At 55.6% G+C, this 27,998-nt stretch overlaps 2 protein-coding genes across 5 annotated transcripts in view; both read left to right on the forward strand.

The window, feature by feature from the left end:
• The window catches only part of SIK3 (SIK family kinase 3), a 110,663-nt gene extending 100,673 nt beyond the window's left edge, over positions 1 to 9,990 (forward strand). For all 4 annotated transcript variants that reach the window (XM_060250921.1, XM_060250922.1, XM_060250923.1 and 1 more), the window contains 8 exons: positions 498 to 623; positions 903 to 988; positions 4,168 to 4,277; positions 4,461 to 4,785; positions 5,077 to 5,942; positions 8,797 to 8,963; positions 9,401 to 9,515; positions 9,803 to 9,990. In XM_060250921.1, the coding sequence (XP_060106904.1) occupies positions 498 to 623; positions 903 to 988; positions 4,168 to 4,277; positions 4,461 to 4,785; positions 5,077 to 5,942; positions 8,797 to 8,963; positions 9,401 to 9,515; positions 9,803 to 9,960 (1,953 nt within the window). In that variant the 3' untranslated portion in view covers positions 9,961 to 9,990. The remainder of the gene's footprint in view (positions 1 to 497; positions 624 to 902; positions 989 to 4,167; positions 4,278 to 4,460; positions 4,786 to 5,076; positions 5,943 to 8,796; positions 8,964 to 9,400; positions 9,516 to 9,802) is intronic.
• Positions 9,991 to 17,202: 7,212 nt separating this feature from the next.
• APOA1 (apolipoprotein A1) lies at positions 17,203 to 19,236 on the forward strand. The gene is made up of 4 exons (XM_060251813.1): positions 17,203 to 17,256; positions 17,799 to 17,859; positions 18,062 to 18,218; positions 18,553 to 19,236. The coding sequence occupies exons 2-4, from the start codon at positions 17,817 to 17,819 to the stop codon at positions 19,166 to 19,168; spliced, it is 816 nt and encodes a 271-aa protein (XP_060107796.1). The 5' UTR covers positions 17,203 to 17,256; positions 17,799 to 17,816; the 3' UTR covers positions 19,169 to 19,236.
• Positions 19,237 to 27,998: the final 8,762 nt, after the last annotated feature.

Consider the following 27,998-nt stretch of genomic DNA (forward strand, 5'->3'; position numbering starts at 1 on the left):
CAGGGGTCTTCCTCAAGTGGCAGAACACCTAGCATCAGGGCTGGGCATTTCCATATCTTTGAAAGCTTCCTCGAAAATCTTCCCCCCATTGCCATACCTTCCAGACCCCGAGCTGCCTAAGAACATGCATGAACACCCCCCGCCCCCAACAAGGCAGATTGATTGAAATATTGGTATCCTGCCTTTCATTTCATTGTGTTCCAGAGTAGCTAGCAACCAATATTCACTCTAAGCTGTGGAGTCTTGTGAGCAAAAATTCTACTTCGTGAGCTACTGGCATGAAAGTGTTGAGCTGCTGCATAACTCAGTGTGCTCTGGGGCCATTTTTTCTGAACTAAGACAAAAACGCGTGAGCCAGAGCTAAAAAATTGTGAGCTAGCTCACACTAACTCAGCTGAGAGGGAACACTGCTTACAACAATACTTTAAAAAATCAGAAACAAAACAGTAAAATCCAAGTCATGTGGGTTTTTTGGGGTGTGTGTGTGTGTGTTTCAGGAGTGTGAGCAGCTCCAGAAGATGTACGGGGGGCATATGGACGAGAGGACCCTGGAAAAGACGCAGCAGCAGCATGTCCTGTACCAGCAGGAGCAGCATCAGCAGATATTGCAGCAGCAGCTCCAGGTACTGGCAGGGGCGGGGCTGAGCCTTTTTGGCTCCTGCCTGTCGAGTTGTGAAATCACCTCTCCCCCCACCCCCTCCCCAGTACCCCAGGTTGTCTCTCTGGCTTCTGGTGAGCCTAGAGGATGCTGTGGTTTGCAGCCACCTGCTCTCCGCACCCTCTTTGCTCTCCATGTCAGCCAGCCGGCTGGTTCTTCTGGACAGCTGCTCTTCTCGGGGGCTGCAGTGCTGCCTTGTGGATGTTGCTGCTCACCCCCTTCCCCCTTCCTGTGCCTTGAACAGGATTGTGTCCGTCCTGCGCAGCCCTCTCCACCACTGCAGGCTCCAGGAGAAAACCAGCCTGCTCTTCTCACTCACCAGCTGCAGAGGTAAGAGGTCTCCTGCCCTCCTTGCACCCGAGAGGTGCCCAGGCCTGTGATGCCGCTGCAGAGGACCACGCAGCCCGCACTGAGGTCTACAGTGGGCTAGGCTTCTGCAGCTGAGCCAGGGGGTGGCGTACTCAAGGCTGAGGAGCAGGGGGTCTGCAGGGAGGAAGAGTTGGCCAAAGTCTAGGGGAGGCAGTTTCCAAAAGACAGGAATGCTGGGATCCCTTTTTTCCCTGGGGACCTTATAAGGAAAGACTGCGCAGATGCCTGGCAAAGATGCCTGCTGGAGAGGAAGGCTGGTGGGGGAACATGCAAGAAGCACTGGTAGGAGCCCTAAGGAAGAGACCGCCTTTTCCTGGCTTCTTGTTGTGGGCCCCCTTTAACTTTCTGTGCCTGGCTTTGAAGGAGGCAGCTGCACAGCTGGGGGTTGGCTGTGCTTGTCCTCTTCTCTCCCCCCCCCCCTTGCAACACAACTCAGCCACTGCCACAAGGCAGCCAGCCTGCCCAAGGAGGAGGAGGAGGTGGTCCAAGCAGGCAGTCCAGTCCCGCAGTCTCTGTTTGTCCCCTGCTGGCATTTCCATCAAAGATCAAAGGTTGCAGAAGCACAAGGCGCCTCCCAAAGACTCCCGAGCAGGCCTGGCAGTCAGGAAATAACACGGCAGGTCCTCTTGCCCATTAAAAATTGGTTAAATGAAAAGAGGCAGAGAGCGAGCAGGAAGAAACGGAGGGAATCAGCAGTGGGGTCCCATTGGGGCCAGTGCTGTTGGGTTTGGTCCTTAATAGCCAGCTTCAAGAGGGGACTGGATCAGCATGTGGAGCAGAGGCCCATCAGTGGCTATTAGCCACAGCTTATTGTTGGAATGCTCTGTATTCTTGGTGCTCGGGGGGCACAGTGGAAGGGCTCCTAGTGTCCTGGCCCCACTGGTGGACCTCCTGATGGCACTTGGGTTTTTTTTTGCCATTGTGTGACACAGAGTGTTGGACTGGATGGGCCATTGGCCTGATCCAACAGGGCTTCTCTTGTGTTCTTCTGTGACACAGAGTGTTGGACTGGAGGGGCCATTGGCCTGATCCAACAGGGCTTCTCTGATGTTCTTATGTGTGACACAGAGTGCTGGACTGGATGGGCCATTGGCCTGATCCAACAGGGCTTCTCTTATGTTCTTATGTGACACAGAGTGTTGGACTGGATGGGCCATTGGCCTGATCCAACAGGGCTTCTCTTATGTTCCAACAGAGAGCCAGTTTGGTGTAGTGGTTAAGTGTGCGGACTCTCATCTGGGAGAACTGGGTTTGATTCCCCACTCCTCCACTTGCACCTGCTGGAATGGCCTTGGGTCAGCCATAGCTCTCACAGGAGTTGTCCTTGAAAGGGCAGCTGCTGTGAAAACCCTCTCAGCCCCACCCACCTCACAGGGTGTCTGTGGTGGGGGGAGAAGATATAGGAGATTGTAAGCTGCTCTGAGTCTCTGATTCAGGGAGAAGGGTGGGGTATCAATCTGCAGTTCTTCTCTTCTTCTTCTTCTTAATGATCTGGAATGGGGAGTGATCAGTGCAGTGGCCACATCTGCAGATGACACACAATCCCTCAGGACAGTCAAAGCCCAGGCTGAATGTGAAAGGCTCGGGTGAAGGATCCCCCTCTCAGTGGGGTGAGCAGGCAACACTGAGTGTGACAAAGGGAGTGCAGTATAGGCAAGTGGAAGGTGATGCACACTTAAACAGGAAACCCCAGGTTTTTGGTGGTGGGGTCAGAACTCGCTGACACTGGGAGGGAAGGAAACCCTGGGGTTGTAGTGGACAGCCCAGAGAAAATGTCAATTCCGTATGTAATGGCAGTGAAGGTCAGCTCTGAAGGAACGGACTCCCAAGCTCCCGTTCCTTTGGGTTTACTGGAGGTTGGGAAGACCTGTGTCTGTCTTTGTTCTGTGCTCAGTGACACTGTTCCTTTCCCTACTCCCAAGACCTGGGAATCACCCGCTGCCCCCATCTCCTGCTAGACGCTAGCTGCACACCCGGCACGCGAGGTCTCCATTTACAGGCTCTGCCTCTTTCACTATGGCCCTCCAAGCTGGCATGTGGATTATCTACCAGAACTTTGCACTTCCATGGTGGAAGACACCTCTCCACGCTGGAGGTTATTAGGAAGAGGAGGTTGGACTAGATGACCCTGGAGGTGCCTTCCAACTCTATGAGTCTTTGAATGAGAATGAAATTTCCCGTGTTGTCATGCTTTCGTATAGATTGGTGGTGTGGCCTCATTTGGGACACTCTGCAGTTTGGGTCGTTTGTCTCCAAACGGACACTGCAGAGCAGGGGAAAGTACAGAGAAGGGCAACCAAGGTGATTAAGAGGTTGGAGCACCTGGCTGATGAGCACTGTTCCCTCGCAGCTGAGTTGAGTGTGAGCTAGCTCACTGTTTTTAGCCTCCAGCTTGCACCTTTTTGTCTTAGCTCAGGAAAAATGATCCCCCCAGAGCAAACTAATTTATGCAGGAGCTCCCAACTTGACAAAGGAGAGACATGATAGAGGCTTACAAAGTTATGCGAGGGACAGAGAATGGGCAGAGAGGACTTTTTCTTGCTCCTCCAAACCACTGGAAGTCAAGGGCACCAACAAAGCCGATGGCAGTAGATTCAGGGCAGATGAAAGGAAACACTTGTTTACTCAACAAGTGATTAAAATGCAGAATTCGCTGCCAAAGAATGTATTGATGATCAGAGGAGTGAACGTGGGGATGAGCGAGCTTTGTGGAAGGCGGGGCTGGCAGCGGCTGAGAGGAACCTCCACGCTCAGAGGCAGGCCGTCTCTGAATCCCGCAGCCAGGAGGCAGCATCAGGAAAGGTCTTGGCCTCTGAGCAGTGTTGTTGGCCCTCTCCTGGTAACTGCTTGGCCACTGTATGAGACAGGAGGCTGGCCTGGGCGGACCGCCAGTCTGGTCTAGCAGGGCTGCTCTTCCGTTCTCCTTAATACAAGCAGAAGTGTTTTTGTTGCCTTTGTCACAAGGAATCCCGGGACACCTTAAAGACCAACAACATTTGTTCTATCATAAACGGTCATGAGTCTGGCTCACAAAGATATATGTTGGAATAAAACCTTTACAGTACCCCTGAATTAGTTTGCTGCTGCAGAGGGACCCCGCCAGCCCTCTGAAAGGACCACCTCTGCTTTTGTGTGTGCAGGTTAAGGATCCAGCCATCCAGCCCGCCTCCGACCCACCCCAGCAACCACCTCTTCAGGCAGACGGACAGCAGCCCCCCGCCCATCAGCAACAGCCTCCTCCAGAGCCACAGTAAGTGCAGGCAGGCAGGCCCTGGGAGTGGGTCCATCCCGGAGGCGGCTGCATCTGAGCTGAGTGGTGGGACCTCCTCCAAATGCAACCTCCCTCTCCCCCCCCCTGCTTTGGAGAGTTTCTCATAGTCCAGAAGCAGGTCCAGCCTGGGCCTTGACTGGAGCGGCTCTCTCTTCCTCCCAGGTGCCACCTCGCAGTCCCAGTTCCAGGGGATGCCCTCCCACGGCACTCTCTTCCAGCAGTCGGGCAGCTGCTCCCCTCCCCCCGCCCTGGCCCTCTCCTGCCTGGGGATGCCGCAGCAAGCGCAAGGGCAGCCGGTGGCCCTCCAGGTGCAGGAGCAGGGAGATGTGCTCGCGGGCGGCCTCCTGCAGGCCGGGCAGGGCATGGTCATCCCCCCTGGCGCCAGCCAGCTCCAGATGCACCATCGTGCCAACCTGATGGCTTCCCTGGCATACGGGCACAGACCCCTTTCCAAGCAGCTCAGCACGGACAGTGCCGAATCACACAGGTATGGCTCTTGAGCAAAGGTTGGCCTTGCTGCCTGAGAAGGGTGCACACCGTGGGCAACACCACTTCCCCAACGGCTCGGCTGCAGATGCGGCCACCTTGACCCTTGGGCAGCCAGGAGAGCGAATGGGCCTACTGGGTTGGAGCCAAGAGGCAGCGAGTGCAGGAGGGATCCCTTCTCAGCTGGAGAAAAGCCCATTCTCTCCTGGGCTGTGGTGCAAGGCCCAGCTGCCCCATTGTGTCTTCACTCTTCTCGTGTGGGATGCCTCAGGCTCTGTTCTCCTTTGCACAGGTATCCACCCTCTGGCTACGAGCAGCTGCACTTGCATCCCCACCTGTTTTCGGAGCAGGCACGAATGTCTACGAGTAACTACAATCCTGCCCCGGCCGTGGGATTCCCCCCAACGCAGGCCCTGAAGGTTCCACAGCTGGAGCAGTTCTCGGCCTTCCCCCAGAGCACGCAGCAGCAGCAGCAGCAGCAGCACTATGCCACCTCCGCCCTGCAGCAGGCGCTGCTCTCCCCGACCCCCCCGGACTACAGCCGGCACCAGCAAGTCCCGCACATCCTGCGCGGCCTGCTGTCTCCCCGGCACTCCCTCACGGGCCACGCGGACTTGCGGCTGCCTCAGGCGGAGCTGATGAAGAGGAGGCAGCAGCAGCAGCAGCAGCAGGAGGTTCAGGAGCTGCTGCTGCGACACATGAGCCAGGGGGAGGCTGCCCACATGCCCCAGAAACTCTCCGAGCGCCAGTCGCTGTCTTTGCCTTATCAGAACACTGACACGTACCACCACCCCCACCACCACCATCAGCACCACCACACCAGCCCCCAGCACCTCTTGAAAGTGAGGGCCCATGAATGTCTCCAGCAGGCCCCGCCCTCCGTGCCAGCCCCGGGCTACGCCCCCCCACCCGCCCTGCTCCACTCGGAGAGCATGGAGGAGGAGGAGGAGGAGGCGGCGGACTGTGTGTGCGAGGGGGACAGGGACGCTTTCCCAGACCATAAGACCAAAGGCTGCCACGAGCCTTCGCTGCTCTTGGGCATCGGAGGGCCCGGGGACCCAGAATCCGTGCTTGGGACTGCTGAGCAGGAGTTGGGGACACACCTGTACGGCCACCACCCAGTTGCCGCCTTCAGTCGGAATAAGGTGCCCTACAGAGGTAAGGCCAGGTGCAGCCGGAGGGGGTGGCTTTCTGGAGCTGGGACAGGTGGGCTCAGTGGGACTGGAATCTCCAGCTGAAAGGAGCAGGTCGCAGGAGAGCTGCTGCCCACCTGAGTGGACAGGACGGACCTCTGGAGGGACCAAGAGCCTGGTGCAGCTTCAGGCAGCTTCCTCAGAGCCATGCATGCTGCTCCTTGGAGGACGGGTGGGAATGAAACCTTCTCGGAGGCCTGGAGGTGGAGATCCACTCCTTCCTTCCTCTGCTGGCTGCCTGCGGGGTGATGGGAAGGGCAGGCTGGTGCTGTGAACCCAAAGCCTGCCAGCAAGTGAAGCAAGGCCACAGCCAGGGAATGCAGGCTAGTTGGCAGATGAAGGAAAGGCACCAGCCATCGAACAGGGTTGCCACTTTCTGGAAAGTCAGGGAAATGGAAATTGGTCTGGGAAAGTCAGGGAAATTGGTCTGAAGTTAGGGAAATTGTAATTAAAATATATTCAAGCAGTGGATTTTTGACCTGCATGATCTGTTCTTGTGGCAACTGGAATAGAGAAGTAGCAGAATACAATTATAACTTAATGTTACCCTTTTCCAGCACCATCTTTTTCTCATCTCCACCCCCAGCAAGCAGCCTAATTTGTGTGTTGAGCTCTGTCCTTGCATGATTTCCAAGGTCTGCCTGTAGCATTTGCAAAGCAAGGCTAGTTTAAACATTTAGCAGTAGGCAAACTTTAAACATCTCTTAAACATATCCTACTGGTACTGCATTTAACTTACATATAAAAATAAGCATGTTTTTGGATCATGCTTGTGTATGGAATGGGCGTTTTGTCTTCTGCTAAACCTGGCACAGAATTGCAAATGAGTTTTGCCACTGTTGGATTTCACAGCCAACTAGCACTTTCTACTCTGCACCATGGAGAGTAAATTTTGCAAATGTGATTGCTTGTTTCTGCTGGAGTTTACAGAGTACCAGCTCTCTTTCCTGACTTCTCCCATGCATAAAGGTTGCAAATGAGGGTTGTCTGCTTCTCTAGATTGCAGAAACTCCACCTCCTTTCTTGCTGCTGATCTGCTCATTACACTTTCTGGAACCAGAAAGTGAAAGTGAAACTTTCCCAGCTTTGGAAAGTTCCTACTCGTTAGCATTCAGAGTTTACTTGAATTGAAGTTGTATCTTGGTGCAATTTTTGGTGCAGTTGCAAAACAGATGTTGCTGCAATTAATGTTGAAAGAAACTGATATTAAATCTCGCACTTTGACAAATATTTTTGGAGTTGAGACGTGTAGTTGTAGAGTGAAACATTTCATTAAGTCTTGCATTAATGCAACACGACCTCTTCATTTTTAAACTTGTGGTTACATTTGAATGGTAGTCAGGCAAATTGACAAACGTTGTCCAGGGAAAGGCAGGGAAATGAAAAATAAAATTTTAGTGGCAACCCTGCAGAAGAAGAAGAAGAAGGGCATGGGTGTGGCAAAAGAGGGTTCTGTTCCCCACCCTCCTAGCCGCGAGGGAATGAGGGCTGCTCCTTGTGTCAAAGGGGGTGTCTCTGGAGGTGACCCAGCCCCAGTCCACTGATGAGTGCTGTGCTGTGTGTGGGGCCTGGAGGCAGGCCAGAAGCTGGTGCAGCTGGGGCAAGGCTGGCTTTCAGATGCTGCTCCCAACAGGCTGCCCCCGTCAGCCCCTGGGCACCTGTGCTTGTGGAGAACTGGGTGGCCTTGTGGCTGCAGCTGGGTCAGGCTTTCCCCACTGGCCGCTGGGGCATCCATCCTCCGGGACCCATGCTGGTGGCACTTCTTTGCCCCCCCCCGCCCCTTTGCTGCCCTTGCAGCTTCCATGGGGCTCTGTGGGAAGGAGGGCGCGGGCACTGCTGTCCTGCTGGGGCCACATCCCCAGATGGCCTCTCTCAGTGGTCCCATCTAGATAAGATCAGGCGGCATTGGGCATGCCTCGGAGGAGCACAGAGAGCAGGCAGTGGAACACTCACACGGAGCCCATTGTGTGGATTTTGATGCAGGGAAGGCACCAGTAGGAGGAGAGCGGGTGACAGACCTGGTGTCACCCAGGAAGTTTCCTGACAAAGTCGGGATTGGAATGTGGGCTTGCTTAGTGCTAACCCAACACACTGACTACTCCAGCCCAGTGACCGCTGCCTCCCAAGCCCCTCCTGCCCCAGCCAGGGCTGCTGAAGGACAGTCGCTCCTGCCATCTAATGGCCAGACGGAGCTGGCTGTGCTGCCCAGGGCAGAGCCTCTTCCTGCCCCCATCCCTGGGGTGAGAGCTGGCCCCTTGTGCCCCTGTTGGGGGGGGGGGGAGCTCACAAGCCACCTCATTTGCTCTGGTAGGCCATAAATGGGCAGGAAGGTGATCTTTCACCCCCCAAGCTCAGCAGTTTCTGCAGGGGCTGACCTTTGACTGGCCCTTTGGAAGGAGCAGCGCCTTGCCTGAGCAACTGCAGGCGCACGGCAAGGGGGTGTGTGTCTCCCATTCTGTGCTGTGCTGTGACCCTGGCCTAGGGCCACACCCTGGCTGTAGCTCCCAGGGCAGTGAGATTTCTTTCCTGCTCTGCTCTGGCCTCGGGGCCCTTCTCCGCAGCCCGTCTTGAGGCCACGTGGGGGGCTGGCCATTGACCCCCGGGGCCTCCGGAGCCCATGTGGGCCCTAAAAGGCAGGCTTGCAGGGTGCCCCAAAGGCACGGGTGGCAAGCGGGGCGGGGAGGGGGGGTTTGGTGAAGTGCCAGAGAAACTGAATGGGCTGCCCCCTCCCCCCTTGTGTCCCGGCCAGTGCAAGGACGGCGCCTGAGAGGGACTGAATGTTTGGTGTCTGCTCTTCTCCCTCCCTCCCCCCCCCCCAGACTCCATGGTCCCCAGCGGCCTGGAAAGGAGCTCTGCAGGGGAAGTCGTGGAGATGTCGGTGGTGGACGGGCCAGGCGCCTACCCTGCAAGACTGGCTTCTGGGGCCCCACACAGATCCCGGCCTCTGCAGAGACACCACACCATTCAGAACAGCGAGGACGCCTATGTAGGTTTGCAGCCGGCTCTTCCCACTGCGGGGGGGGGGGGGTGTGCAGGGAGGGGGGTTCTGGCCTGTGCTGCTCACGTCCTCTAGAGGTTGGGAGGGGGCATTTCTCTTGGGAGGCTTCTTGGCAAAGAGCCAGTTGGGTGTAGTGCGGACTCTCATCTGGGAGAAGCGGGTTTGATTCCCCACACCTCCACTTGCAGCTGCTGGTGTGACCTCGTATCAGTCACAAGTCCATCTCAGAGCTGTTCTCTCAAGAGCGGTTCTCAAAAGAACTCTCTCAGCCCCACTTACCTCCCAGGGTGTCTGTTGTGGGGTGAGGAAGGAAAGGAGACTCCAGTTGAAGGGCAGGGTATAAATCCAGTCTCCCCACCCCCCATTTTCACAACCCCCCTGCTGCCATGACTTTCTCCTCTCCTCTCCCCTCCCCTCCCTTCCAGGTGCAATTGGACACACTACCGGGCATGAGTCTGATGGCTGGGAAGGCCTTGAGCTCTGCCCGCATGTCAGATGCCGTGCTCAGCCAGTCGCCACTCCACGATGGGGAGAGTGCAGGTGAGGCTCTGCGTGTCCTGCAAGGGAGGGGAGGGGAGAAGGCTCGCACCTGCCGGGCTGGAGCATTGGGGGGGGAGGGGCACAGGCAGTGTTCAGCTGGAAGCCTGGGGGGGGGCTTCCCTCCTTCCTGCGGGGGAGGGGACTTGCACACCCTGGCAGCACATGGCTCTTCTGGTGTGTTGCTGGGTTACCCTGTGGCTCAGTGGAGCCCCATCCTATATCACCTGCAAGGATCAGGTGGCGTGCCCCTCCCCACCCTTTGGCATATGCTGTGTCTGGTTTTGCAGAGTGTGTGGAGAGCTTGGAGGGTGAAGAGCCCCCCAGTCTAGGAGATGGCAGCCAGCTTTTGAACACCTCTTGCTACCCCTCCACGTGTATTACTGACGTCCTCCTGAGTTACAAGCACCCGGAGGTGCCCTTCGGGATGGAGCAGGCTGGGGTCTAGAGAGCAGGCGGGCTACAGTAAGTACTGGGAGAGAACACACCTGCAGCTGTTCCAGAGGCACTGGAAGGAGTCTGGGTCTAGCTCTGCTGTTCCCTTTCAGGAGGGATGTGGTAGTTCTTGCGGCACTTTTTGTTGCTGCTGCTCCCAGTTAATATCTTTTGCACCATGGATGCAAACCCATGATATTTCTATCACATTTTGTAAGTCCGGTTTGGGGGGGGGGGGGGAGATGACTGCAGTCTGACCCCCTGCACAGAGAACCACCCACGCCAGAAACTAGGGCTGTCAAATGCAAACTGTTTGCAAGTTTAAGTTGGACCTGGCCAGCAGCTAAGCGTTGCCCAGGCTGGACGAGTCGTGCAGAATCCACTGCAGCTGGTGTTGCCATGCTGCAACTCAGAGCTGGCAAAAGCCACGTCTGAATTGGCTGCAGGAACCAGGAGAATCAGGAGCATGTGTGGACCAACCTCAGAGGTCCAGGTGGCCGTTCTGGGGGTTCAGTGGGCCAGCGAGTCAGAGAAGGTGGTGCTGGATTCTGATGCTAGTCCCTCTCTGTTGAAAATCCCATTGGGGAACCGGATGGCACCAATATGGAACAAGATCTTGGGGTTGTAGTGGAGAGTTTAATGAAAACGTGGACTCTGTGTGGCAGCAGTGAAAAATGCAGCCTCCGTGTGGGGTTGAAAATAAAAGAGCCAGCATTGTTGTGTCCTTGTGTGGAACCACGGGGCACCCGTGCTTATTTGGAACACTGTGTACTCTTGTTGTTGTCAGCTTCATTTACAGTCCTCTTTCTCTCTGGTTGTCTTATCTCAGAAAGGTTATTGAAGAGCTGGAAAAAGCACAGACGGGGCAACCTTTGAAGCACCTTCCCTCTGAGGAAATGATAGTCATGACGGGAGGGAGGACAGGACAGACAGAAGTTTATAAAATTATATGTGGGGTGGAGAAAGTGAATAGAGACTTTCCTCCTCCCATTTCCATAAATGTTGGGGCACCCGTTCAAGTTGGTGGGCAGTAGGTTCAAGATGGACAAAAGAAATCCCTTTACATGGACAAATAATGTCATTGTAGAATTTACTGCCAGAGGGTGTAAGTAGTAGCCACAAACGTGGGTGCTTTGAAAGGGGGCTAGAAAGAGTCCATTAATGGCTACCAACTAGTCATGGTGACTGAACAGGGAAACGTTCTGTCCAGAGGTAACCAGCCTCTGGATCCTGGTGCTTGGTCGGCCTTGGCCTTCCTGGTCTGTTTGTTTGGTCCTTCAGGAGGACTGTGTGGACCGGATGGGCCTTGACTGGGCTGATCCAGCAGGGCTCTTTCCGCAGCTGGGCCCAGAGCACTACGTGGGTTGCCCTGGAGGAGAACGCAGAAGAGAAGGGGCAGGGCCAGATGCAGTGGTGGGTGTGGCGGCTGGGCATTGCTGGCACCCACACTGTCCTTTTTCTCCTTGGCAGGGGTGTGTACAGCATTGAAATGAAAAAGGTCCATTTCAAACCAACAGTATCTTGCAGCATTGCGCCAAATGGCCGTAGCGTTTCTCCTGGACGGAACATTGACGGCTGCTCCTCCTCTTCCTTCTGGTTCGACAGTGTGCTTGGTCCTTTTGGATGTCCCTTTTTGCCATATATGTCTGTGATGCCAGCCATTCTGGAGTCACCAGCGCACTCCTCATCCATAGGCATGGGGGGGGCCCATGTGGATTGAGGGCAGAGGACCCCCCCTCCCCCCAAGCAGGCATCGAGTGCACCTTGGCAACCCAGTGGAAGAAGGGGGGAAGACCTCTGCCAGCCAGCAATAAACAGAAGCTTTGGATGGCACCCCACCAGGATCTGTCCCCACCCCCACCCCCCGTGACTGGCAGGCCAGGGGCAGAGCAGCGCCCCCCCCCCCCCGTGCTCACAGAGGACCCAGGAGCAGAGCCTCCAGCCCGATCCCCCCCCCATTGTTTGTTTCCCCTTCCCTCCCCCGCGTGGCAATCCAGCCTCCCTCTTCCCCCTCCCCGGCAGTGGTGCAATATTGCTTTTGTATGTCTTTCCTTGGTTAGCTTTTCACTTTTAGATTTTGCCTTTGAGTTACAGAGTTTCTGTCCTCCCCCCCCTCCTTTTTTGAGGGGGGGGGGTAGATCTTTTCCACATGCTTCAGTTTCCTTACCTCTCCCTCCTCCCTTTTTTCTGTTTATTGCTGAGAACCTGTTTCTCATTTTTAGCTCCCCCCCCCCCCAAATCATGTAGGTATTTGTTTTGGTAAATGTTTTATTAATATTAATATTATTATAAATTAATTAATAAAAGGCAAAAGGAACTTGCGTGTAAGAGAGAGACCTCTCCCCCTTTGGGCTGAGCGCTGCAGCTGCCCCTCCTGGGATGGGCCCCCTGTCCTCCCCCCCCCCCCCCAACAGCCTCCTTCTCTGTGACTGAGGCGGGGCCTGGGGGGAGTTTTGGGTCATCTTTTTTTGCCTTTGGGACTTTTGGAAAAGCTACAACAGAGAATTCCTATTTCTGACACTTTTTGGAGTACTTTTTTAAAAGACAACAAATCCGTGCCGCCCTCCTCGATTTGCACAGAAGCCGTGTGAGACCAGCCTGGCTGAGGCGCTCTGGATGCCGCGTGGCCAAGCAGTTTGCCCAGCCCAGCCCTCGCAGCCATCCTGGATCACCTTTGCCAGAAGGGGGGGGAGGTGTTTGGAGGTTGCCGCCTGACCCCCCCCACCCCGCGGGAAGGTGCCATGGGGTGCCACGACCCTCTTCAGCCACGCTTGGGACTTCCTTCTGCTGTGGTCTCCATGCCCCCCCCCCCCGTGTGTGTTCCGGAGAAGCGGCTGCCGCCACCCGCCAGTGCCCCCCCACGCCAGCTGCACAGGGACTCCCTCGTCCACTGCGCCCTCCGGCAGCCTCACACCTTCTCTTCTCTTCTCTTCTCTTCTCTTCTCTTCTCTTCTCTTCTCTTCTCTTCTCTTCTCTTCTCTTCTCTTCTCTTCTCTTCTCTTCTCTTCTCTTCTCTCCTCTCCTCTCCTCTCCTCTCCTCTCCTCTCCTCTCCTCTCCTCTCCTCTCCTCTCCTCTCCTCTCCTCTCCTCTCCTCTCCTCTCCTCTCCTCTCCTCTCCTCTCCTCTCCTCTCCTCTCCTCTCCTCTCCTCTCCTCTCCTCTCCTCTCCTCTCCTCTCCTCTCCTCGTTGGTTTTTTTAACCATTGCTTTGTATTGTAGTAATCAATACTTGCAGTATATGTTGAATGTATGATATACTTTGCTATTATTTCTGTTTCGGGGAATGTCCAGAGTATTTTTTTTCTCATTTATGTTGGACTCAAAGACAACAAGAAGCCTCCCCTGCATCCCACAAACCCCCCCACCCCACCCCACCCCCCATCTTTAGTAAATTCTTCAATATATTTTTTTTGTGGGTCATTTGCAGCTAGCAACTTAGTTGGACGTGGGATCATGACCAATAAAGCCATGGTTATGCTTGGCCCTCTGCTGCCGCGTGGTCTGGCTTCTCTCGGGCTCCTGTGGGCTCTCCTGCTTTGTGGGGATTGGAGAGAAGGGGCTGGGCCTGGGAGGGGCAGGGGGGCGTGGTCCTTGGGAGGGAGGGGTGGTGCTGGTGCTGGATAGCCAGTTTCTTGTCCAGAAGTTTGGATGTGGCAGACCTGAAAGCAAGCCTCAGTGGTCTGCCTGCTCTTTCCCATGTCACTCCTGCTGGCCCTGGCCCCCCTCAGCCCTCCCCTGGGCCCAGAAGGCAGCCTGCTGCCCAGGCCTCTTTCCCTCAGCACTGCCAGTCGGTGCAGCTGGGGTGGGGGGCTGCTGGTGGTCAGGCAGCCAGTCCCTTGCCGTGCCAGAGGCCAAGGGTGGCACTGGGCCTGCCCACAGAGTCCTCAGGCTCCTGCCCGCTCTGCTGTTGCACCCCACCCCTGGGGGCCTGTCCAGAGGAATGTTGAGGGCTTTCAGGGGGTCTTTTCAGTGACTGGGGTCCACCTGGAGTGTGGAGGCTGTCTTCAGTTCCCTGGGCCTTGGAGATGGGCCAGTGCCAAGCCCTGAACATTTTCCTCTGGGTCAGGCTAGCATAGGGTAGGTTTCATTTGGAACTTCCATCTTGGTGGCATTCCATGGTAGCTTCTCTTCCTGATAATCTTTGCTGCTGTTTGAACACAAAGGCTCGAGTGTCTCTTCTTTAAAGACAAATATGAAAACCAGAAGGGTTTGCGGTTGTAAATTACTGGCAACGTATTCAAACTATTAACGTATGTAATTCAAAAAGTCTTACAAATACTCATGGGGCCGCATGCTGGAGCCGGCCGTTTCACACTGAATGGCTTCGTTAGATGTTGAAGATGGGGTCTTGCAGGATTTCATATCTAAACATAAACATTACAAACTATACAATTTTGGGCTTAAATACAAATAGTGAATTCTTAAAAAATACTTAATAAGACTTACATTCATTAATCAATACATTCAACATTCCGAGTCAAGATTGCTGGCTCCTCCCAGGAAGTCCAGAAAGGACGCCTGGGAGTCTCACACTCTAAAAGATCTTAATTGCACACAGCTGCAAACAAGCCTCTCCAGGTTTAAAGGTACAGTAACACAGTACATATGTACAAAAATGTATTACCACCACAAGAAGAGCAATTATTTGGAAAACACAAAAATCATGAATTATAAATAACAAGAAAAATCCAAACTGACATTAAGACCATTGGGAGCCAGGGTGCCTAATTTAAAGGACCAAGAAGTCTCTTCTTTAAGCAGCACTTTGCGTACATCCTGTTCGAGACCAACCCTCCCCTCATCTATACAAAACGAAAAATCGAAAATCCGCCGCCGCGTGGCCCATCTCGGTGAAATGGCCCACGAGAGGAGCATCAGGCACGGATAAACGAACACGAGATTTGTGCTCAAGGACCCTAGTTTTCACTTGGTGCGTGGTACTTCCCATGTACCATTTTGGACACGAGCAGGACACACAGTACACCACCCGTTGAGTGTGGCAATTGCTGAAATGGTTCAGGGTGACTTTCGCCCCATTGGGACTCCGAAATTCCTTTCCCTGCCAAGATTGATGGCAAACGGAGCAGCCAGAGCATTTAAAGTGCCCAATAGCACTGCTAGCCTCCTCTGGCCTCCTCCATTTCCACCCTAGCCTTAACTAAATGATGCCGCAGGCTCCTTGTTCGTCTAAAGCAGGGGTCCTCAAACTACGGCCCGTGGGCCAGATGCGGCCCGCTGAGGATGTTTATGCGGCCCGCCAGGTTATGGCAAAATCAGGCTGGAAGTGACGTTCGACCTAAACTTGCGTTAGCAACGCACACTTCCAGCACTGGGCTGAGGTGGTGGAGACAGAGTGTGAGGTGATACCGAGGTGAGGTGAGTTCCCAGGCCGGGGTGTGTGGTGTAGGGAAGGGAGAGAGATGCAGAAGACGGAGAATTGACGGCCCGTGGCCTTGTACAGTAACGGCAGTCCGGCCCTCCAACAGTCTGAGGGACAGTGAACTGGCCCCCTATTTAAAAAGTTTGAGGACCCCTGGTCTAAAGCCCACCAGGGGCTTATTCTCACATCCTGGCACATCGGATAATAAGTGCCAGTGTTTGTATATGGCCCTCCGAATGGAAAGACAGCACTCAGTGAACTGGAGGGGGGAGAGTGCACATAAGTTCCAGGGCTCAAAGATCAGGGAGGGTGCAGGTTGTCCACCTGAGCGATTCTGGGTGCAGAATCCAGGCTCCCTTGGCATGGACTTCTGCACAAAGCTGATGCAGCTTTCCTGTTCAGCTCTTGCTTTTGCAAGGGGAGACCAGTGTGTCCACCACTGCCACCAAATTCTTGTGATGGGTCTGTCTGCCCAGTGCTCAACTAAGAGGATGACGTTTGTCTGCCAAAAACAAACAAAATGTGTGTGTGTGTGTGTGTGGGAGGGGGGTTTGACTCAGGGTCTCTGCACCAGGAGAAAATGGTATGGGCCTGGGGGGGGGGGAAGGTATAAGCATGAGCTCCCTGCCCACTTTGTTGCTCCTGGGCCCTTCCCAGTTGAAATAGGATGGGCAGCAGGGTGGTTAGAGAAGAACCCCCGAATCACTCCTGGAAGCAGTGCTGCAAGCAGTGGGACGATGGTAAGACAGCTCTCCCCTGGAGTGGATTTCCCTGCTCCTTGGCCACCTCTGTTCTAGAGCAGATGGTAACCCAGTGTTTCAAGGGGTCTCAGGCAGACCAAGAAAAGTGAGGAGGTCTAGACATCCAGCTGCCCAGCATGCCTAGTGCCAACCATGCTGTCTGGTCCAAAGTTCAGCACACTGGGAACCTTGGCTCGTGGGCTGCCTTCTCTGTGTCCAGAGCATGTGCTTCTGGGCCCCTCAGCTGTGTAGGGGAACTTGAGGAGTGGGGCCATGTGGGCATTTGGGGAGTGGCTTGAGGAGGGTAAGGAAGCTTCTGCTCCTCCCTGTGGTGGGCAACCACTATAAATAAATTATGCCAAAGAACCAGCTGTAGCCACGTGTCCATGACGACAGTGAGACATCTTCAGCTGGTCAGTGTTGACTGGTGGCTTTTCCGTTGCCGAGGAGATCCATGGCCCCTGCAGTGGTGGGTGGTGGGAAGTGCCTTCAGACCACTCATGATGTCAGCTTGAGGGGTTCAGAGGCAGTCTGCCATTGGCTGCCTCTGGGTAGGGACCCTGGCGTTCCTGGGTGGTCTCCCGGATCCAAGGACTAAGGAGGAGCAGCCCTACTGAAGCTCCAAGAGCTGGTGAGGTTGGGCTCTCCTGGGCTGTTCTGGTCAGGGCCTGAGCCCAGGGATGCATTGTGCAAAGAAAAGCTTCTTCCGCCTACAGACTCAGCCGCCTCTGCGAGGGGCTCCATTTTGGCTTCTGGCCTGCTGGCTGTGGGGATGCGGAGGAGGCCTTGGTGGGGCCCTGCTTGGGAGGAAGGTGGGCAGGAGACTGGTCGGATGAGAAGAGCCGTGCCCCAGAGGCTCCTGCTTCTCGCTCTGCAGGACAGGCCTTGGGCACAGAGGGCAGCATTCTGGGCTGCTGTCCAGCCCACCCAAGCGAGGGCTCCTCTGCTCTGGCGTGGCCTCCCAGGGCTGCCTTGTTTGCTCCACTTTCTCCAGCCAGCCAGCCCCCTGGGCGATGTGTTCGATCCTTGAACTCTCTGCGCCACATAGTCGTGGCTTGGGCGTGAATCCTCCCTGCACAGCTCGGGCTTATCTCGAGCAATAAACAACCCCCTCCTGCATAAATAGCCCCGAGCAGCAGCGGCCAGGCAGTACTCTGGGCAGTGGAACCCAACGGATCAGATCGGATTGGGTGAGTGGCTTGCCCTCCCTCTCCCCCGCCTGATGGACTTGGTGTCCCCTGGATTTCTACTTCAGGGGGTGTGGGTGGGGGGGCTGCTTTCCTGTCCTGGCGGGAGCAGGAGAGAGTTCCCCTCCTGGATTGGGTGGGGTGGTGGGGGTTCCTTCCTTTCTCAAGGGTGAGGCTGCTTGCCGGAGGACTTCTGGCCCCTCTCTCTCTCGGCCCCAAGCTGCCCTCTGCCCCAGACGGGCTGTTGGGAAGGGTGTGTCCAGAGAGGCCTTACTGGATGAGACCCCCGAGCCCAGAACCCCATCTCCATCTCCTCCTCCTCCCCACCTCCCACTCACGCTCCCTGCCTGTGTGGCCGGATAGGGCTTCTGAGGGCTGATGGGGAGGCTCTTTTCCTCTCCCCCCCGCCGCAGCAACCTGATTCGTGGTCCATGGGTGTTAGTTGGGGGTGGGTGGAGAGCCACATGGGATTCCTCTCCCTGGCTCCCAGTGGAGGCTTCCCTTCCCTTCCCCATCCTGAAGGGAGACTCTTCTTCTGTCCCCAGGTCGGAACATCTCCCAAGATGAAAGGCATCGGCGTGACCCTCCTCTTCTTGTGCCTGGCAGGTGGGTGAGGGTCCACTGCTGGGGGAGAGGCCTCCTGCAGCCTCAGGCCAGGGTGTGCCCAGGTGCCTTGGAGAGGGAGGGGGCAGCTGGAGACATGTATAGGGCTGGGGGGGTGGCATGACCAAGGGAAGGAAGAAGGACGGGGTTGGACTTGGGGGGAGGCCCCTGTGCTACTCTGCTCTGATGCCCACTGCCTCTGCAGGGGCCCAGGCTCGCCACTTCTGGCAGCAGGATGCACCCCCACCATCCCGCATGGAGCACATCACCCAGCAGCTCCAGAACTACCTGGAATCCGCCAAGGCCAGCGCCAGGGAAATGATTGCTGAGCTGGACGCCTCCAACTTTGGCCAGCGATTTGAGTGAGTGGGGACTTTGGACAGGGCTGTGTGTGTGGCAGAGTGCTGGGACAACCTCTGCTGAATCCCCGTGTGGAGCCTGCAGCGGAGGGCAGAGGCCCACTCCTTCTGTAGCCTGCAAATGTTACTGAGGAGAGAGGGGGAGGGATTGGCTGGCGAGGGCCAGCAGGGAGACACAAATCCATAACAACTGGGTCGGGTCCCCCCCCCCCCCCAGCCGGACTGTGTTGAGCATGGGCAGCCTCCTCCCCCCACAGCTGCACCAGGTGTTTGGAGGGGCGATGGGCTCCAGCTGCCACCCCCCCCCCTCATTCTGCTGCCCCCCTCCTCCCTGCAGGCTGGACTTGGCCACCAAGGTGGAGCTGGCGGCTGCCGCGGCCGAACAGGTGCGGGAGCAGATTTCCCCTGGCTACCAAGCAGTGAAGAAGCTCATGCAGTCGGACTACGAGGAGTTGGAGGCCCAGCTGGCGCCCATCAGGGCCAAGGTCATGCCCCTGTTTGATGAGTTGAGCACCAGCCTGCAGGGGGTGGGGCAGGCTTACTACGAGAAGGTGACGCCGATGGTGCAGGAGTGGCGACAGAGCGCCCGCCAGGACCTGGAGCAGCTGCGCAGCAAGATGGAGCCCCTGACTGCCCAGGCCGGGGAAAAGGTGCGGGGGCTGATGGCTGACTTCCGCCAGAGGGCGGCCCCCCACATGGAGGAGATGAGGCAGGCACTGAGGCTGCAGGTGCAGCAGGTCCAGGAGCGAGCCGTGCCCCGCCTGCAAGAGCTCCGCACCATCCTCCAGCAGCACATGGCGAACATGCAGGAGTCACTGGCCCCAGTGGTGGAGGGCATCCGCCAGAAGATAGTGCCAGCTGTGAAGGACTTGGAAGAGCGCTTCGTGTCCCTGCTGGACACTGTCAAGAAGAACCTGGAGCAGCACACCCAGGAGCAGCAGCAGCAGTCTTAGAGGGCTGAGTGCCTCAGCTGCCTCTCTGTCTCTCTCCAGTTGGCGTCCAATAAAAGCCATGCCTGGTCTGTCTGTCTGTCTGTCTGTCTGCCTGCCTGCCTGCTGCTGAGCAGGGGGGAGTGGGGCCGGGCTCCTGCTTCTGGAGCTGGGCTGGCAGCGTGAGGTGGGGGCCATGGCTGGGGGGGGGGGATCTGGGACTGCCTTTCCCTTGTTTTTTGTGGCTAGTGGGCCTTGTGAAGCTGCTGCTTTCCCTCCCCCCCCAGTCTGGCCCCAGGAAGTCAGACCACAAGAAGCAGTTGTTCCTTCCAAGGGCTTTATTGGGGGGAGAGGGAAGACACCCAGGGCAGGGCAGGGAACTGTGGCCAGCGGCCTTCCTCACTCAGCCCTCTCCTCATCCCAGGTGATGCCTTGTCTCTTGGTGTGAAATGGTTTTCTGGGGCCCCGGAAGGAGGGAGGACCAGAACCAGTGGGTTGAAATTAAATCAAAAGCGTTTCCACCTCAACATTAGGAAGAACTTCCTGACTGTCAGAGCGGTTCCTCAGTGGAACAGGCTTCCCCAGGAGGTGGTGGGCTCTCCTTTCTTGGAGGTTTTTAAACAGAGGCTAGATGGCCCTCTGACAGCAATGAAGATCCTGTGAATTTAGGGGGAGGTGTTTGTGAGTTCCCTGTATTGTGCAGGGAATTGGACTAGATCACCTTGGAGGTCCCTTCCAACTCTTCTATGATTCTAACAGGCTTCCTCCTCAGGAGGTGGTGGGCTCTCCTTCCTTGGAGGTTTTTAAACAGAGGCTAGATGGCCATCTGACAGCAATGAGGATCCTGTGAATTTAGGGGGAGGTGTTTGTGAGTTTCCTGCATTGTGCACGGGGTTTGGCTAGATGACCCTGGAGGTCCCTTCCAGCTCTAGGGTTCTATGATTCTCCTTCCTTGGAGGTTTTCCAACAGAGGCTAGATGGCCATCTGACAGCAATAAAGATCCTGTGAATTTAGGGGGAGGCGTTTGTGGGTTTCCTGCCTTGTGCAGGGGGTTGGACTAGATGACCCTGGAGGTCCCTTCCAACTCTAGGGTTCTATAATTCTTCCTCTGCATCCAGGTCAGGCTCTTCTTGGTCTGAGGCCCTGCTGGAGGAGGGGGGGGCACCATCTCTGGCTCCTCCCACAGTCCCCTCCCATGTCCTTTGGACACATGGAAGTCTGACCCATGGGGAAGAGGCCCGGGGGCTTCCCTGATGTCATTACCTGAAGAAGTCCTTGATGCTCTTGACCAACTGCAGCCATTGGTCCCTCCGTCTCTCTGCTTGAACTCCTGCAAAGTGGAGCACCTGGTGTCCCCCCCCTCCAGGCAGGCTTGTCAGTGGCCCCTTGTGCCCTGCGCACATGCAGGCGTGGCCCTCGAGAGCAGGGGCCCCCTCATTGGCTCTGCTGGACCTGGAGAGCAAACACACGGGAGGCTCTCGCGGGCACCCTTGTGTGTGGGGGTGGGGGCAGAGAGCACAGGGCACCTTCCCAGGACCCCTCCCTTCAGCAGCCTTCTGAATTGAGTGGGCAAAATCAGCCTCTCTGTCCTTGGCCGGACAGGGGTCATGTGGCTGCCAAAGACAAGGCCACTCCTTGGGGAGTTTTTGCACAACAGTCCTGCAAGGTGGGTTAGGCAGCGTTTGTGCGAAGAGCCCGGGGTCTCCCAGGGAAATGGGGGAGGTGTTTGGCCCCAGGTGTCTCCTGGCCTGCCTTGGCACTCACCACTAGGCTCCTCTGGGAGGGGGGAGTGAATCCAGGCAAGATGGGGGGGGGAGATGCTGATTGCGGATTCAGAGGTACGGAGGGGGCCACAAAGGAAATAATGGTGAGCGACAGCTCAGCACTGCAGTTCCCAAGGAAGCAAACTGCAACTTACAAACATCGTATTGAAATAAATATTGTTGGACTTAACGCAGGGGGCAGGGTCACTGGACTTTGGTTTTCTTCTTCTGAAGCTGCCAGATTCCATTCCTGAGAGATCATCAGGCCTTGGGGGAGAGGAGCTCTGGAGAGGGCCAGGGAAAGGAAGCCAAGAAATGCCCCCCCCCCAAAGGCATTTGGTTGTGGAAGCTGCGACTGGGCATATCTTTCCTGTGTGTGTTTAATCTCTCTCTCAGCAGAGAACAGGTGAGGGGGGGGAGTTGACTCAGCTGCTTTCCAGCCTCACCTCAGCCGCGCTTTAGGGAGAGGCAAGGGGATGGTCAGGCTTCCCCCCCCCCCCCAGCCAGGTAGGTGACATCTAGCAGGGAACAGGTCTGGAGGACTGAAGGAGTTCAGGAAAAGCCTCCTGGAGACCTCAAGAAGAGCCCTTTTGCCTTGGCCCGGCTTGGGCAGTGGGAAGAGAAGGAGAGATGATGAAAGGAGGGAGCCCTCTCTGGTGCTGGCCAGACTCTTACCTGGCGTCTGGAGAAGCTGCTGGCTGCACAAGTGGGGAGCCCTGCAGAACAACAGCTGCTAAGGACAGAGCCTGTCTTATGCAAAGGTCCTGACAGAGGCGCCAAACTGGCCTCGAGGAGGGCCAGATCTGACCTGCAGGTCACTCTGTCAGGCCGTGTGTGCCATAAAATGCAATGCCAAGTACCAGAGATGTAACCTTTATAAAGGACACAGGCAAACCAATTAACAGTATTGATTTTACTCATAATGCAAACATGCTGCAACTCTTGCCTGTGATCTGTGGCATCCGTTCATTGGTAGGTGGGGGGCAGTGCGAGTGCCCCATTTTGTCAACTGTGCTGCCTCCCTCTGTGTCATCCGCCTTGACCGCACCTCCCACCTTGGAGAAACTGTTCCTATCCAGGCCCCCTGCCCAGCAGAAGTAATCCCAGAGGTCCTCTTCCCTCGCTGAAAATACACTTCCCCACTCCACTAGATCTTTATCATTTGCGACTCTGGAAGCATTTGTGTGTGTGAACCAAGGTTTCTTCCGCACCTAGAGAGGTCCACACCAAAACATACACACCTGTATAACACAAACTCTGCAAGAAGCTGGAGCCTCCGCTCTCTGCACCTGCTCAGTCCTCCCGCAAAACAGCACCCCCCCCCCCCCGGCCACCTCTCCTTGACTAGACCTCCTAAAGCAGCCTCTGCGGGATTTGTCCACTCGCCTCCAAATCTCGTCTGCTCCAGGGATTGACTGCTCCTTTCCTTGCACTTCAGTCCCACTTGGCCCTGCACAAGGACACGCAGACTCCCCCCCCCCTTTTTTTTTTATTTGGGATTTATATCCCGCCCTTCCCACGAATGGCTCAGGGCGGCTGCTTCGGAGGTTTGAGCACCAGGACTGACAAATGGGAGGGGAGACCCCCGTTCAGATTTTGGGGTGGGCATTCTCTCAACCTAACGTACCCTGCACAGTTTTTGTAAGAATAAAAACATAGGTGGGGAAAATGATACCTGTAAATTACCTTGGGTCCCCATTTGAGGAGAAAAGCAAGGTCCAGTTGCATAGAAAATACAAATAATGAAACACAATCTCATCAAGCCTTTAAGGAGGTACAAGATTCCTGCTTCCTCTTAGCCTCCAGTGACACCCCTGCTCTTGTCTGCCACCCCCCAACACACCCTCCCTCGCCCCAACAGTTCTGTTTCTGCTTCCCTCCCACAGTTCCCCCCATGCCCCCCACTGCATGCCCTTCTGTGCCCCCTCCCGCCAGTCCCTTATTCCCCACCCCCCAGGCCTCCTCTGGCATTCCCATTTCCACCCTTCCCTCATGCCCGCTTCCATCAGCAGCCACCCCCCCCCTTCACACACAATGCCTTTCTGCTTCCCTCCTTCCACCTCTCCTCCCAAAGGGCTGCTTCCTTCTCCAGCATCATGGTGGAGAAAGAGTGAGAGGTGGGCAGAGAAGGAGGAGGTGCTGGTGACAGTGGCAAAGATGGCAGCTTCTGCTGCTGAAGCCAAGGGAAGCCAAAGCGCATACTGACAGGGAGGCGGTTGGTGATTCCCCTGCCTCTTGACAGGAAGAGGAGATGGGGCAGCCTGGCCCAGCTGAGAGGGAGGGAGGGACTTGGCGGGGGTCTTTTCTTCACTGCTCTTGCTGCGTCAGGATGAGCCTGCCATGTTTTGCAAGGGGCATGGTACTGCTTGCTCTGACCTTTTACCTTTTGTTTCTTAGAGCTGCTTGAAGAATCAGATCTCCAACTGCTAAGACATGTGCAGGAGGGAGGGGGAGAAAGAATTCTTGGCAGTTGATTGTTTCCCAGACATAACTAGCTTAGTTAGCAGGTTGCTCTGACAACAGAGCAGAATGACGGGAGTTGTGTCCTGGTTGCTCTAAATATCTGTAGGTACCACCTTCCGTTGGAACCAGCGGTTTGTTGGGTGGAGATTCTTTGTGCTCACTTTTTTGACTATAATTCTAAGTAACCATATTACTTTTGTCATTCCTGGCTTTGGGTGGCAACAGCACAAGGTCATGCTCTGTATTTGATTCCAATAAACCTTTTACCGTTTTATTATGAGAACAGTCACTTGGATCAATAACTGGCAAAATTTCACCCCCCTCCTCCCTTGCTTGCGGTGCAGGCCATGTTTGGCACCCCTGCACTAGGAGGGAAGGACCCCTTTCATTTGGACTTCTGCTCAATGGGGTGCTGTGCTGGCAGGAGGCATGTGGGCATTTTATCTTTCAATAATGCGTTATCACTTTTAATGCTGATGGGAGTTCTCCGTGCCTCCAAGGAAGACCTTGGTCAGTCTGAGCATGCTATTTTAAAAAAGAGCATGGGGGGGGGGAGTCAGTTGGGGAGAGGCAATGCCCTCAGTTGCACCCAAGGCAGTAATCTGTCCCCCTGGTAATGAGAGACTGGCTAGCAAAAGACACAGGGCAAGGGAGCTGGGAGCAATTCCCACCAAGGCCGGGTGGTGGCATCAGTCAAAAAGAGAGAAAAGCTGCTCCAGGAGTGGGGAATGCAGTGGGTGGCAGGTGCCAGGTGAAGGCCTTGGGCAGCCCCTGCGGGGAGGCGCAGTGGAACAGGATCAGCAGGACTGCTTGGCCACACCCCCTGAAGGTGCTCCTGGCAGCCACCGCCAGCTCACCCTGAAAGGGAACTGCGAGGCTCCTGTTAGTGGGGGGCGGGGGGGACAGAAGCTAGCTGGGAGGCCCAGGCACCTGGCTCCCTCACCCCACCTGTGCCCTGGGTCCCTGAAGGCCACCCTTCTTGGACTGTGAGCCCCTTTCAACTTGGGGAGGGGGGAGAGACCAGAAATGCTTTAATGAGGTGGAATGAATTTGGATCTTGGAATCTCAACCCCCACCCCCTCCCCAGTCTAAAACAGCTGATCATGTCCAGGTCTCTCAGCCACTGCTTTGCTTGGGCCTCTCCTGTGTCTCCCCCCACCCCCAAGAGGGAGCCCAGACATGAGCATTCCAGTTGCTGCTGTTTGTGGGAGCAAGTGGGGGGGGGGGTGGCCAGGGAATTGCAAGGTGGGCCCCCCCCAGGCAGCAGCTCCTGGGGCATGAGTGTGTGTGTGGGGGTGGGTAGGTAGAGCTACATCCTAGCTCTTTTGCCATCAGTTTACCCACTCAGCTTGTGGGGTGTTTCACAAATTCTGTGGGGTGCAGCATACCTGTTTGGGAGTGGGCAGAACTAGAAATGGGAAGGCCTGGGGGAAACACCCTCTTGGGGGGATTTCTCCCCACCCCTCTGAGGCCTATAATGAGTGCAATGAATGAAGTTATGTTTAAGAGGAGCTCTACTTGCTCAAGATGTGCAGCATACAGGATTTTGATCCAAAAAAAAATAAATAAATCAGAGAATCTGTTGGCATCTGTTGGAGAATCTGAAAATCCTCCTCCATAATATTTGTCTTTTGAAATTAGTGGGGTGCTTTCTAAGGCCAGGTTTTATCAAAATGTGCAACATAAAATATTGGAATCCTAACCTCCTTTTGCCATGGGGCGGGCACTGACAAAACCCCTATGAAGCAGTCTTCTCTTCTGAAGTGAGTCAAATGTGCTGCAATCCCACGTAGTGTCCAGGAAGGAGCCTCTCCCATCCAGAGCCCTTCAGGGCGGAGGTCTCCCTGGCCACCAGCAGGTGAGGGGGGCGGGGTGGGGGGTTAGACTGCAGATGTATACCCCGCCCTTCTCTCTGAATCAGAAACTCAGAGCGGCTTACAATCTCCCATATCTTCTTCCCCCACAACAGACACCCTGAGAGGGCTCTCCCAGCAGTTGCCCTTTCAAGGACAACCTCTGCCAGAGCTCTGGCTGACCCAAGGCCATTCCAGCAGCTGTAAGTGGAGGAGTGGGGAATCAAACCCAGTTCTCCCAGATAAGAGTCCGCACACTTAACCACGACACCAGACTGGCAGAGTGTAAAGCAGGGTGTGGGGATCATACAAGAAGGGTATAGGGGTCATAGGGTTGCTGGATCCGGGTTTGGAAAGTCCTGGAGATTTGGGGATGGATCCTGGAGAGGGCAGGGACCACCTCAGTGGGGTGCACTGCCATAGAGTCCTCCCTCCAAAGTACCCTTTTCTCGGGGGGGGGGGGGGAGACTGATTTCTGTAGTCTGGAGGTGAGCTGTAATTCCAGGGGATCTTCAGGTCCTTCAATGGAGGGTGGCATCCAGGGGGCCAGGCTTGAAACGGAACAGTTATGCAGCTCTCAGGTTTTGATGGGATACCCCACAGAAAGTCGGGCTGGCCCTGTGGGCAAGCGGGCACCATCGCAGTGCATTCTCTGATTGGCATATTTAGTGCAACTGTCGCCAGGCGGACTTCTTATTTATTTAATGCATTCATATGCCCGCCTTTTCCCTGAGCATCTCAGGACTGAGGATAGATAAAGGCAATATGAAATTTGTTTGAGAAATATTTTTAATATACAAAACTTAATCTCAAATTACCTTACCCTCCCCCTGCAGGGTAAGAATTAGGGTTGCCAGCCTTCAGGTGGGGCTGGAGATCTCCTGCTCTTCCAACTGCTCTCCAGCTGGTGGAGAACAGCTCCCCTGGAGAAAATGGCTGCTTTGAAGGGAAGACTCTCTGGCATTGGACCATGCTGAGGACCCTCCCCTCTCTTGGCTCCACCCCCAAAGTCCCCAGGTATTTCCCAACACAGACCGGGCAACCCTAGTAAGAAGTCAGGAGGGGCTCGCACCGGCTGAGTATAGAGCAGGGAACAGGGATCACACAAGGCCGGGTACAGGGGTCAGAGGCAACACTCCCTCTAAGCTGGGGTGTCTTGTGAGCAAAAAAACTACTCCAGGAGCTACTGGCATTGAAGTTGTGAGCTGCTACATAAATTAGCTTACTCTGGGGCCATTTTTCTTGAGCTAGGAGAAAATGGGTGAGCTGGAGGCTAAAAAACTAGCTCAGGCTAGAGGGAGCACTGGTCCTAGGGCTCGCCCTTCCCTTCAGGCCCTCCGGGTACCCTGCCGGCCAGTCACTGAAGCAGAATCCCTGCCATGCTTTTTGGTGCTGGGACGCCTGCCAGGGACTGGCGGGTCAGCTGAAGCCCCTGGTGTAAGCTGGCGGGGTGGGGTGGAATGTGTTCTAACTACTTTGGGGGCTGCAGAACTGGTCCAGGCTGGGCTCCTGGAAGGGCTTTTCATCTGGGCTACGCTGACTCGGGTTGCGGTTGAAATGCCAGCCTTCTCCTGCAACCACTTGGCTCATTTGCTAGCGCTCACTGAAGCGTTCAGCTCTGTCACGCCCTCCCCTCTGCTTCCCTGGGTGAAGAGAGCTGGTGAATGGGCAGTCCTGGCTTCCAGCAGGGGCTGGGCAAGATGCCCCTCTGCTCCCTTCCACCCCAGCCTCAGCCCAACACACACATATGCCAGGAGCCGGGGACGTCCCAGGAAAAGGCAGGGCCACGTCGAAGAAGGCCAGGCAGAGGGATCATCTGAAGTTGCACAGCATGAAGGAGCTGAGTGACCCCCCCCCCCTCTGCATTCTGCCCTGCAAATCCCTCTCGCCTTGGACTGTGACCCCAAGATAACCCAGCTCAGATGGCCCAGGGAGAAGCTGCAGGGCTTCCAGCTCCCCTGCAGAGCCAGCCTGCTGATCGGGGGTGGGGGTGGGGGGGCAGGACACCTGCTCAGAGGCCTGTTTCACCCTCTGCAGGGAGTGCGGCCTGTGGAATGAGCACAGCCATTTGGGAGAGGCTGTCATGAGCACGGCTTCCCATCCTCCGTGGGAACTGTCCTTGGTCCTGCCACACCCAGAGACTGGGATGGACGGACGGACGGACGGAGGTGTGTGATGTGCAGGGTGGTTTTGCTGATGGCTGGGAAGGCCCTTTGGCTGCTGCCGTCAGCAGGCGGCACATGGCAGGGCCAAAGGTCATGTTGCGCCCCTTTCTCCTGTTGCTTGTGCCACTTGGCCGAAAACAGACGAAATGTGCAAGTGTCAGGGCTCAGAACCCATTGAAGGCAAAGGACAATCATGTCTCCACCTCCCTGCTGTCACAATGCACAAGGGGGAGAGACTTTGCAGATTCCAAAACAATTTCATTTGATAGATGCATCTGGCACCTGGGAAAAATACATCATTGCAGTAGCTACTTATTTAGTGTTTGCAGAATTGTTGGGAGTGGATATTTGTGAGCTGCCTGCATTGTGCAGGGGGCTGGACTAGATGACCCTGGAGGTCCCTCCCAACTCTATGATTCTATGACGATATTATGTGAACTCTCTAAGCATGTACGGAACACTAAAAACAAACAAATCCGGCACATGGCAGACCAAGTCCTATGAAGAAAGGTTGAAGGAGCTGGGCATGTTTAGCCTGGAGTGGAGCTGGCCGAGAAGTGATATGATCACCATATAGAGGATGGTGTGGAATTGTTTTCTGTGGCCCCA

The sequence above is a fragment of the Heteronotia binoei genome, chromosome 12 (assembly GCF_032191835.1).
Source record: "Heteronotia binoei isolate CCM8104 ecotype False Entrance Well chromosome 12, APGP_CSIRO_Hbin_v1, whole genome shotgun sequence".
NCBI lineage: Eukaryota > Metazoa > Chordata > Lepidosauria > Squamata > Gekkonidae > Heteronotia > Heteronotia binoei.

Excerpts from the sequence above, each read along its gene's own strand:
- APOA1 (XM_060251813.1), top strand. The coding sequence starts at position 17,817 with ATGAAAGGCATCGGCGTGACCCTCCTCTTCTTGTGCCTGGCAG. Across the intron at positions 17,860-18,061 it reads CCTCTTCTTGTGCCTGGCAG|GGGCCCAGGCTCGCCACTTC; the intron begins GTGGGTGAGGGT and ends CTGCCTCTGCAG. Across the intron at positions 18,219-18,552 it reads AACTTTGGCCAGCGATTTGA|GCTGGACTTGGCCACCAAGG; the intron begins GTGAGTGGGGAC and ends TCCTCCCTGCAG.